This window comes from Dipodomys spectabilis, unplaced genomic scaffold, assembly GCF_019054845.1.
Source record: "Dipodomys spectabilis isolate Male_0828 unplaced genomic scaffold, ASM1905484v1 ptg000228l, whole genome shotgun sequence".
In the NCBI taxonomy this organism is placed as follows: domain Eukaryota; kingdom Metazoa; phylum Chordata; class Mammalia; order Rodentia; family Heteromyidae; genus Dipodomys; species Dipodomys spectabilis.
In genome coordinates, this window is record NW_024870905.1 from 11,766,782 (window position 1) to 11,778,903 (window position 12,122).

The 12,122-nt window shown below is 48.4% G+C and overlaps 1 protein-coding gene across 5 annotated transcripts in view; it reads left to right on the top strand.

Moving 5' to 3' along the window:
* Hmg20a (high mobility group 20A) overlaps nucleotides 1–11,626 on the top strand; it is a 72,389-nt gene extending 60,763 nt beyond the window's left edge. For 3 of the 5 annotated variants that reach the window (XM_042697752.1, XM_042697755.1, XM_042697754.1), the window contains 4 exons: nucleotides 3,004–3,079; nucleotides 3,766–3,981; nucleotides 4,476–4,617; nucleotides 9,504–11,626. In XM_042697752.1, coding sequence (XP_042553686.1) covers nucleotides 3,004–3,079; nucleotides 3,766–3,981; nucleotides 4,476–4,612 — 429 coding nt within the window. In that variant the 3' untranslated portion in view covers nucleotides 4,613–4,617; nucleotides 9,504–11,626. Of the gene's footprint in view, nucleotides 1–3,003; nucleotides 3,080–3,765; nucleotides 3,982–4,475; nucleotides 4,618–5,148; nucleotides 5,244–9,503 lie in introns of those variants that run through there. The other 2 variants (XM_042697753.1, XM_042697757.1) reach the window with 2 other exon arrangements.
* Nucleotides 11,627–12,122: the final 496 nt, after the last annotated feature.

Here is a 12,122-nt window from a genome sequence, read left to right on the forward strand (position 1 = left end):
ACTCGACAAATGGGACTACCTTAAAATAAAAAGCTTCTGCACAGCTAAATCTATTGCAACCAAGCTAGAAAGATAACCAACTAGTTGGGAAAAAATATTTACCAGCAATATATCAGACAAGGGGTTAACATCCTGTATATACAGGGAACTCAAGAAAGTAATCCCTCCCAAACCTAACAAACCAATTCCAAAATGGCAAGGGAACTAAAGAGGGACTTCTCAGAAGAAGAGATAAAAATGGCAAAGAAACACATGAGGAAATGTTCATCATCCCCGGTGGTGAAGGAAATGCAAATAAAGACAACCCTGAGATACCACCTTACCCCAGTCAGAATGTCCCACATCCACAAATCAGCCAACGACAAATGCTGGAGGGGATGTGGAGAAAGAGGAACCCTATTACACTGCTGGTGGGAATGTACACTCATACAACCACTTTGGAAAGCAGTCTGGAGGGTCCTTAGAAAGCTAAAGATTGACCTCCCTTACGACCCAGTCATACCACTTCTAGGCATCTACCCTGAACAACAGGAACCAATATACAAGGACACGTGCACCTCCATGTTTATTGCAGCACTGTTCACAATAGCTAGGATATGGAAACAACCCAGATGCCCCACCACAGATGAATGGATCCAAAAATTGTTGTATCTATACACAATGGAATATTATGCAGCCATTAGAAATGACAAAATAATGGCATTTGCAGGGAAATGGATGGAGCTAGAAGGAATCATGTTGAGTGAGGTAAGCCAAGAGCAAAGAGACAAACGGTACATGGTCTCCCTGATAAGTGGATGCTAAATCCAAAATGTTAGGTGATACGACAAAACTAACAGGACTTAAGAAACAAAGAACTCCCACTCATCTGGTTGAACCACTACTAAATATCCCCATGCTGCTGATCACATATATGGTATATAACATGTGAACACCATTATATGTTACAGACTGTGATAGACAATTTGCTCCAGGAAAGTTAGAATGAACTTGTGACTTTAAATGAGCATCATTATTCCACAATACTGTGAAATTCGGGAAATTATGTAATCACTTAATCACAATAAAAAAAGAACCTCGGGGAAGGTAGGGAGGGAGGGGATGGTAGGGGGAAAACAACCGAGGGGGTAACAATGTTCAAGAGGAAGTGTACTCATTACCTCACTCATGCAACTGTAACCCTCTGTATAGTATCTTTACAATAAAAAAAAAAAAAAACCCAGTGGAAACAAGAAAAACGATAACATTCTATCTCTCCCTTTAAACATGTTTTTATAGGAATAATTTCTGGATATTTTCTTCACTGTTTATCATGTTCTAAAGATTTTGGAGCCTTCAGGTTTTAGCAGTAATTTCTTCTGCACTCCTTCCATACCGTTCTCTTTACTGACTGATATTATGCAAGATTTTTAAACACCTGGCCAAGACACCTATAATTTATATTCATTATACTTTCAACTTCATGTGCATTGTTGAAATGGCAGCCAAAGCATCTTGAAATACTGACTCTGTTCTTACGGATCGTAGTTGAATATATTTTGTATGGTCCTTGTAAGACTTTTATGTTAATGGTTCATTGGTGAATTAATTTTAGGCCTTGTTATTTTTTTCCTATCTCATATTATCTTTAATGTTCTCATTTATAGAGCCTGTTTATTTCTGAGTTTTTTGGTTGATTGGTTGGTTTTTGTTTTTTGGGTTTTTTTCTGTCTGAAGAAAAGACTACAAGAACCCCAAAGATAGCCTGTGCCTTCTTAAGAAACAGAAGTGCTGATAGAATACCATTATTAGTTCTCATGGCAGGAAGATCTCTGTTTAATGGATCTGTCCACTCTGCACATTTAGAATGCACAATCTTATCTCCCCATTTTACATGAACAACCAACAGAAATGATTGAAAAAACAGCCTTTCTTAATTATTTCCTGCCCCAGCTATGTTCACAACTCTATATTGTTGGACTATTCAAATCAGAGAGCTATGGGGCTGGGAAGATGACTCAGTGGTAGACTGCTTGCCTTGCATGTTTGAGGCCTTGGGTTCGATTCTCAGCACCACATAAGCAGAAAAGGCCGGTAGTGGCACTGTGGCTTAAGTGGTAGAGTGATAGCCTTGAGCTGAATTACTGAGGGACAGTGTCCAGGCAGAGTTCAGGCCCCACAACAGACCCAAAACAAAACAAAAAACACACAGAGCTAAAAAGTGCTTACTTCTATAATCCTAACTGTTCAGGAAGCTGAGATATGAGGATTCCTGGTTCAAAGCCAACCTGGGCAGAAAGGTCCATGAAACCCTTAGTGTAAGGTCAGCCCTGGATGGTGAGCAGACTCCTCTCTCCTTGAGGACCAAGTCTCTGCCGAGAACCTGTGTTACCTAGGCAACTGGCACACCTGGGAGAGGTCACATCTGCATCTGATAATGGCCACACCTTTTTCCCACCTGGTCCCATGTCCTCTTACCTGGTCCCACTTCCCTTTACCTGGCCCACCTTCTCCCGTGCCAACCTAGCCTGGTGCAAGCCAGTCCGCTGAATAAACCTATCCCTTACCTGAATAATACCATGTGCGTGGTGTTCTTACTCAGCAGCAGCCTCTTTAAATATCTAACACTTAGCTCCAATGGAATCACCAAAAAACTGGCAGTGGAGCTGTCCCTCAAGTGGTAGAGCACCAACCTTGAGCAAAAAAGCTGAGACAGTGCCCAGGCCCTGAGTTCAAGCCCCGGTAGAGCACCAGAAAGGGAGGAGAGGGAGGAAGGAAGGAAGGAAAGACTTGCAAATTTATCATTCAAGCAATGCATGTCGGTTTGTTTAAAGGTTTCTCACACACAGCAGTTCTGCATCTAAGAGAACTAATTCTGGTGAGACATATTCTCTTCCGGGCTGTCCTGGACCAATTCCTGCTCTCACTCTACTGTTTCCCCAAGGACACCGGGATGATTGTGCCCCAGGCACTGTGATTTATCTAGCCTCTGTGTAAGAACTAACTTGTGTTCTTGACTTGCAGAAAGAAGCAGAAGTAAAAGAGAGATCTGTTTTTGACATCCCTATATTTACTGAGGAATTTCTGAATCACAGCAAAGGTGATTACTGGAGTATTTTTTTTTATGTCCTTGGGTCTTGGGTCTTTGCCGGGGATGTATTTCTCAGGAGTCTCTCACCCCCATGCAGGGGGTGATCCTAGCTTTCCTTAGGACTTTTCTGGAAGAATTGCTGCTCTTCCACTCTTTAGTAAAGGCCCCAGGACCAAGGAAAGAAATCCAAGCCAGTATTGTCAAAGTTCTTTTGGTCTCAGCACTTAAAAAAAAAAAAGCATAAGTGACAAATGTGGTTGCCTTTAGATGCATAGCCTGGAACCCTCTGAACAAATGCAAGCTTACCTGGGACTCCAAAGTATAGAAAGTAATTGCAGGGCTGGTCCCCGGGAGGCACGGATGGACGCGCGTCAATGTGCCTGGCCAGCCTCCCAGGGTCCCCTGCGGAGCCCTTGGGCTCCTTGCGGCACAGAGCTAACAAACCCAAAATGCTGGGAATTGCCACTGTTGGTTGCAATCACAGAGAATTAAAACAGCTCTGGGGAGCCAGGCGTTTCATCGCTGAAATTGCTATCTGGAGTGCCGTAATGAGAATCCGAAGATGAGGTGGGAGAGCTAATGAGAGACGCTCAGCAGAACTTCCTTGGAAGAGTGAGTGAGTCACCGGGTCTCCTCCGAGGCCCCCTCCTCACGCTGCCTGGTTCTGGGGGGTGGGGGGGCCTGTGTGTCCTCAGCGCGCGAGGCAGAGCTCCGCCAGCTTCGCAAGTCCAACATGGAGTTCGAGGAGAGGAACGCGGCCCTACAGAAGCACGTGGAGAGCATGCGCACGGCAGTGGAGAAGCTGGAAGGGGATGTGGTCCAGGAGCGGGGCCGCAACGCAGTCCTACAGCAGCACCTGGAGACCCTGCGGCAGGTGCTGGCCAGCAGCTTCGCCAGCATGCCCCTGCCTGGTAAGGTGGGAGGGAAGATGGGGGAGGGCCGTCTGGTAAGGGGGAGGGGGACAGCAGGCCCAGCCGTGTAAGGGGCGCACTGTACCCCAGGTCCCCTCTATTCAAAGGGAAGGAAAACAGGCACAGGGGCTTAGAGCCTGTTTGGAGAATAGTCACAGCAGAAAGTTGCCGCCTTCCTCGCATTCAGCTGCTTTCATTTCGTTTCTTTGTGGCCTGAAAGTCTTTCCTGTAAAATTAAAATATTTGTGGAGCAAACCACTTTAGAGTCCACTTCTCCTTCTGTGGGTTCCCTGGAATGTTTTAGGGTTGAACTGAATGGGAAAGAAAGTATCTCTCTCTCTCTCTCTCTCTCTCTCTCTCTCTCTCTCTCTCTCTCTCTCTCTCTCTCTCTCTCCCCCCCTCTCTCTCTCTCCCTCTCCCTCTCCCTCTCTCCCTCTCTCCTTCTCCCCCTCTCCCCCTCTCGCCCTCTCCCCCTCCCTCCCTCCTCATTTCAGGAAGTGGAGAGACTCCCACCCTGGACACCATTGACTCTTACATGAACAGACTGCACAGCATTATTTTAGCAAATCCCCAAGACAATGAAAACTTCATCGCCACTGTCCGAGAGGTGGTGAGCAGGCTGGACCGTTAGGACCGGTGAGTGTTCCTGGTGGGTCCTGCACGGCCCCTGTCCTCATCCTCATGCTGTGGGTCCACTGAGTCCCGGGCTTTCACTCCCTGAGTGGAGACATGGGTTACTGAAGATCAAATAATGTGTGTGTTTGTGTGTGTGTGCGTGCACACACGCGCGCAACACACACGCGCATGCACTCTAGGATTAGTACCAGGGCTTGAAGTCCTATGTGCTGTCTCTGAGCTTTTTCACTCAAGGCTAGCACTCTACCATTTGAGCCACAGCTCCACTTCTGGCTCTTTGGCGATTAATTGGCGATAAGAGTCTCACAGACTTTGCTGTCTGGGCTGGTTTTGAACCAGGATCCTCAGAGCTCAGCCTCCTGAATAGCTAAAGGTGACAGGTGTAAGCCACCAACACTCAGCAAAATCTTTCTAAAGAATACTAGAAAAACAGAATCCCAGCAGTTTTATCTCACTTATGGATCTTAATGGTAATGGAAGAACAGGAGTTTGTGGTTGGTTAGACTTCAGTTCTTGCTTTGACATTTTCAGGTGTTAGGTTCCAAAATGGGGTTTGAAGACCAGTGAGAAATTTAGAAGAAACCATACCCAACCAGTTGTCAGAACAAAATAAATACCACTTAATTGTGAATGTTTCTTTTCCCTGGTGAATATCCATAATGACTTACAGGGGGTCAGTGAGAAGTGGGCAGGGGGGAGGCACCTGTATAAGTAAGCATTTAATTTATCACGCCATAACACAGTGATTATTGCATGTTAAATGGTGGTGTGAACACTTGATGCCCTGGCTCTATGAATAAGCAATAACTAAATAAGAAAAAGCTTTTTAAAAAATATATCCCTCAAGCTGGGCACTGGTGGCTCATGCCTATAATCTACTCAGGAGGCTGAGATATGAAGATTGAGGTTCAAAGCCAGCCTGGACAGGAAAGTCTGTGAGACTCTTATCTCCAGTGAATCCCCAGAAAACCAGAAGTGGCAGTGTGGTTCCAATTCTTGTAGAGCTCCTGCCTTGAGCAAAAAAGATCAGGGACAGCAGCTGAGTCCTGAATCCAAGCCCAAAGACTGGCGATAGATTAGATAGATAGATAGATAGATAGATAGATAGATAGAGATAGTCAGACAGAGACAGATGATTTTCTCAAAGAGGAAAGAAAGATCTTCCCTTGCAGATTTTTTTGGCCTTAATGGTCATCAGATAACATTTCTTAGAGCCAGTGTTTGTTCACTGAAATTCCTAGAGATACGGTGCTCTTTCAGGATGCCATCCTCCAAACTAGCAGCCCTGGGGTCTATGATTAAGTTGCCTGCAGATGCATGAAGTGTTGAAGAGTCTTGAGAGTGAGGCTGTGCAGTGTAGCAGCCTCGGAGAAGGCCAGAGCCCACTGCAGGGGATGCCTTCAAAGCATCCTGAGTTGGAGTCTTTTTATTCTGCAGGCCTAAGTGTATACATAATTGATATTGTAGCTTGGGTTGGACTTTGCACAGCATGTATAAGAATAAATCCCTAGCCGGGCGCTGGTGGCTCACGCCTGTAATCCTAGCTACTCAGGAGGCTGAGATCTGAGGATCCCGGTTCAAAGCCAGCCCGGGCAGGAGAGACCGTGAGACTCTTATCTCCAATAAACCACCAGAAAAACCGGAAGTGGCGCTGTAGCTCAAGTGGTAGAGCGCTCGCCTTGAGCTGAAGAGCTGAGGGACAGCGCCCAGGCCCAGAGTTCAAGCCCCACGACCGACAAAAAAAAAAAAAGAATAAATCCCTGACTTGAGCTGGGAAGGTGGCTTAGTGGTAGAGTGCTTGCCTCGCATGCATGAACCCCTGGGTTCGATTCCTCAGTACCACATACACAGAAAAAGGCCAGAAGTGGCGCTGTGGCTCAAGTGGTAGAGTGCTACCCTTGAGCAAAAGAGGCCCAGGGACAGTACCCAGGCCCTGAGTTCAAGCCCCAGGACTGGCAAAAAAAAAAAGCCAGGCACTGGTGGCTCACGCCTGTAATCCAAGCTACTCAGGAGGCTGAGATCTGAGGATTGCGGTTCAAAGCCAGCCAGGGCAGGAAAGGCCCTGAAACTCTTATCTCCGATAAATCACCAGAAAACCGTAAGTGGCGCTGTATAGCTCAAGAGCATTCACCTTGAGCTGAACTGCTGAGGGACAGCACTCAAGCCCAGAGTTCAAGCCCCACAACCGACAAAAAAAAAAAAAATCCCTGACTTGTTATGTGTGATGACAAAAGGAAATCTTTGGCCTTCAGGGCCTGCCTTTGGATGGCCACTGCTCTAATTGGTTCATGATGCTTAGCTCTAGCCATGCCGAGTGGGATCAGGCCTCCAGTTCCAATAGCAGGCAGCCAGATGGAGTAGAAGGTACTTCAATGGCAGTGCTCCCCGCAGGCCAAAGGAGTGGTATTGCTGCTGCTGCGCAGCCACCAAAAGAGAACAGCTTGTAAATCCAAGCCTGGGATTTCCAGGAGCTCGTCATCCTTCTCATCTTCACACAGTGTTTTCAATTAGCACTCTTGTTTGCTTGAAAGGAGAGAGCTGGGAGAGCCAGCATGGAAGAGGTGAAAGCAAACAGTCATTGATGGGCCACGGTCTCCTCACCTCCTGTGCACGGGGCAGCGAGGACTGTGGTTTTCCATTTGAAGCCTTTGCCAATAAGCTCTAGGCATTCGCTTAGAGCTCTGTCTTAAGGGTAAGGGTATAAAAACTGGAGCTCGCAGAAGGGCCATAGACAAGCGAGGAATATTACCATTACCCTTGATTCTGTTCTACAAATGCTTTGCCCTTGAAAAAAAAATACCTGGAAATGCTAGCTGCTGTTACTACAGCTTCTTGCAACCAGCATAGCTAGGCACAGCCAGTTCCCCCGCGCCGCCCCGCCACTGTCAAATGAAACAATTATAAAGGTTGTGATTAATACTAGCCTGGCTTCATTATACAAATATGTACGGACAGCTAGGCCCGATGTCCCCAGCACTCGTGGTGCAATTAATTTCCCTGACACGAGCTTGGCAGAGCTTTCACTCTTCTGTCAGGAACCAGGGAGGGAGGGAGGGCGGGAGGGGAGCTCCGGGTCCCCGCCTTTCAGAAGAACGTCCAGAACTCAGAGAAACTGGATCCCACAGAGGGGAGAGTGCCCGCAGCGTGCCTGCAGACGCCACGAACAGAGCACGGAGGGAAACCTGCCCTCCAGAGGCAAGGAAAACCTTGCGCTAGAGCATTAGAGGTGTAGAAAAGGTTCTAGGCCTGCCGGGCGCCAGTGGCACACCCCTGTCATCCTGTCATCCTACTCAGGAGGCTGAGATCTGAGGATCGCAGTTCAAAGCCAGCCCAGGCAGGAATGTCCTCCAGACTCTTATCTACAGTGAACCACTCAAAAACCAGAAGTACAAGCCCCACAACCGATCAAAAATTTAAAAAAAAAAAAAGGTTCCAGTCCATGATGACATTAGAGACTTCTGGCTGGCCATCTTCAGGTTAGATGGAAGAGTGACTCTACTTCACCTTCCCTCTGTCTCGCTCACTCCTGCACTCCCAGAGACCCAGGAGGAGCCGCCGTGCCTTCTGGAGAGGTGACTGCTTTTATCTGAACCATTAAAACCCATGTGTTACCCAGTTCCAGTTGAATCAAATGATAAATACTTGGCTGTTTGAGAATTGGAGGAGGGAGAAAAAAAAACCATTTGGGAAAAGGGCAGCAGTACTGACATTCAAAATACAGGGCCTCTCCAATTGCCAGCTCCGCTGGTGCTCTGCCTCTTGAGACATGCCTTCAGCCCAGCTCTTTGATGGTCATTTCTGAAAAGTGGAGTTTCATGGAGTTTCCTGCCCAGGCTAGCTTCTGGCAGTGAACCTCCAGATCTCAGACCACTGGGTAGGTAGGATTACTGAGCCCAACCAAAAAGAACATTTTATTGAGCATAACATATAACACATTCCTACACAGACAAATATCCTTAGATTTATGCTTGAAGAAAATTGGTTTTGATTGACCACGCAGTTCTTGGTGCTAAAGTAGGATACTAATTTCCCCTCATCAGATTGGTCTCTGATAGTTGCTTTTCTGTGTTCAGCAACTAGTGCTTTTTGTTGTTCCAGAATTGGAACTAGGCAGGCCACACTTCTCATGGAATTGTTACCCCATATACCTCAGTGAGGGTGACTGCAGCTTTATGAGCTCTCTGATTTATAGAAACTACTCCTTGCCTTAACCTTTTTTTTTTTTTTGGTCAATACTAGGATTTGAACTCGGAGCTTCAATTTGCTAAACTGGCCCTCTACCATTTGAGCCACTTCCCAGCCCTTTTTGCACTGGTTACTCCTAAGATAAGATCTCATTGGAGGTTCTTTCTGTTTGTTTTGATTTGGGGTCAGTTATGGGCCTTGAACTCAGGGCCTGGGCGCTATCCCTGAGCTTTTTTTGCTCAAGGCTGACACTCTACCACTTAGAGCCACAGCTGCACTTCCATTTTTCTGGTGGTTCGTTAGAAATGAGAGTCTCACGGCCTTTCCTGCCCAGGCTGGCTTTGAACCATGATCCTCAAGTGGCAGCCTCCTGAGTAGCTAGGATGACAGGCGTGAGCTACCCATGCCTGGTCAGGTCTCACTTTTTGCCAGGGCCAGCCTGGACCCCAGTCCTCCTATTTACACTTCCAGCAGTAGCCCACCTCTCTTCTTTTCAGATGCCATCTTGCAACCACACGCAGACACACACACACACACAAGTTGATCTGGAACCACAGCCCTGATCTCAGCTTCCCAAGTAGCTGAGATAAACAGGCGCAGGTCGCCACTCGCAGCTCACGGCATTTCTTGAGTGTCCAGCCCCAACTAATCAATAGTTTTCTATCTGGTGTCTCCCCTCTCCTTACCCCCAAACTCTCCAGGTCTTAGGGATCCAAGATGTTCTGTGTTTTTGCTTGTGTGGAATGAGAAGCCATCTGTGGAAATTTGAACTGAGAGCAGCAGAGGAGGACTGAGGATTCCAGGGGGGAGGCTGGTGTGTGTGAAATACCCTCCCCCCAGGAGACCACAGGCCGGGGCGCGTGGGACTGACCTGCAGACCGGCCCTGTCCCTCCTGAGGCTGTGCGGCCCGGCCCCTCCCCTGGGGCTGCCACCTGCCATGGACAGGAAGACTTCCCCTTGTGGCAGTTCCGATTGGACCCCTCAATGGGTGACACTCCAGATTTTTTGTTTGTCTGCTTTTTACTTAGCTGTCACTTTTTCTTACGCCTTTTGGGTGGATTTTTTTTTTTTTTTTCCTTTCCTTCACCCATACCAAGTTGTACATCTCCATTTTCTGACCTCTGGGCTTGGGCGCAGCAGGGCTCTGGAGAGCCTCTCTCATTGGATGGTCCCAATCTTCTCCCATCATCGCCCTGCTGAGCTTGGGAAGAAAGGAGCTTCTTGTTGACAGAGCCCTGTGGAGCAGGGCTGTGTTCCCAGCCCTCGTGGGCGCAGTGGGGGCCGGCCCTCAGCAGGCACCATGATTGCCGGCCTGAAGGAAGGCAGGCTTGCTCCCCTCCTGCCCCCGTTCCCCCCATGCTGTTCGGGCTGCACTCCCGTGCAGTCCCGCCCCAGCCAGGCCCCAGCCAAGCGCTCCTGCCCCCATCTGTTGGCAGTGTCTTGTGGAGCATTTCTTTTTGTGGAGGAAAAGGTCACTGGTAAACAGGAGGAAGGGAGAAAGCCAAAACAAGCCCAAGATTACTCCAAGTGGAAATGGGGGTCCCTAGGTCTACTTGGGGTACACAGGTGGCCCAGGAGGAAATAAATGGCAGAGGGCATGGGGGATTCACGCATGCTTTGTCCTGTGGCCATTGACCGCTGCATCTGTATGAAAAAAAAATCCCCTGCCTTCTCCCTCACCTTAGTAAGAGCAGAACGGGCTCTGCCTGGCCTGGGGTCCTGCTTTCCTCTCCGCTCTGGGGTACAGGGGTAACGTCGGCAGCCAAGCGCCGATTATCTGCCCCCCCCACCAAAGGCACGGGGCGGGCATGCAGCCCTCTCACCACTGTGTCCTTCCTGGTGCAGGGTGAACCCCACTACATGGCCGGATGTCCTCCCCCCGACATCTCACGAAATCCAAGGCAGGCGGGGGGGCACCAACAATTAAAAAAACAACTTTGTGCACTGAAGCCCACATGCCAGCACCTGGCAGTTTGGGGGCACTGAGCACCCCTTGGTTATGTCGTGCTGTAGAGCCAGGCAGCTCCACTGCAGCGTTTTCCCCTCTCCCGGCTCTCATCTGCTGTTTGGGCCACGTCGTAAGAGTCCTTGACTGTGAAGGCCAAGCTGGAACTCAGTGTCTGTAGCCGCAGGACACCCCCGGCTGCCCCCCGCCAGCTGCTTCCTGTCCTTCCCTCCAGCCTCCCACCCCTGCTGTTGCCGCTCTCGCCCGCGGGAGCTGTTCCTGCAGCCCTGGTGGCATCACTGTGGTGACTGGGAAAGCCTGTGCCTTCTGCCATCCTGTCCGTGACTGGGCTCATTTGCATATTCAAATGTGTAGCTGGATCCCTGGGGAGTCGTCGCAGTGGCATCAGAGTCCAGTGCCAGCCCTCCGGGGCACCGCCCCTGACCCCGCCTCGCCGGGTGTCAGCCGTCATCACTGCCAGCTTCTGGGGAGCAGGTCTGTGCACCCCCCTCTCCTCCACCCATAAGGGACAGAGACTTCTTGTTTTCTAGCAAATTCCTCGATGTGACCACACGCCCATGGTTCTCTCAAGAAATAAGCTGTTGGCTCCGAGTGTTCACACATTTCCCTTTTTTATTTGTCTTAAAACAAGGAGCAGCTGAGGAAAAGGGAGACAGAGGTGTTTTGTTTCTGACAAACTTTAGAAGAAAAAAAAACGTACATGTGTTTGGGACTGTTGAAATGCCAAGTTTTCCGTACAAGTGTTTTTGTAATTAAACTTTTGGTTTTCTTCGTTGTCTTTTTTTTTTTTTTTTTTTAAAGAAGTTGATGTGGTTGCTTGACATTTGTCTCATTAAAACTTTTCTATGTGGAACCCACCGGATCCGGTTTTGCTTGCATGGTAAAGAGAAAAAGTCCTGCCTCTGCGTTTTCCCCCCTTGAAGACTCAGCTCCACATGAATCATCAGGTTGGGGCTTTGGAAACAGCACCACATTCATTCACTAATTGCCCATTCACAATGTCTCTTCACCTGTCTGATGATGCAGCTCTTGCAGTAACAAAACTGCAATGACAATACAGTGACTTCTGACTCATTTTAGGGGGCAGTGGTACTCTGGAGTCGGCTCATAGGATGCCCTGGCAGTTGATCTTTTGACACATGGCTAAAGACTTGGTTTTTAAACATAACTGCCACTATCCAGGCATTGGTGGCTCACGCCTGTCTGTAATCCTAGCTACTCTGGAGGCTGAGATTGACAGTCACAGTTCAAAGCCACCCCAGGCAGGAAAGTCCATAAGACTCTTAACTGCAATTTTTTTAAAAAAAAAGCCAGAAGTGGAGCTATATTTCAAGTGGTAGAGCACTAGCCTTG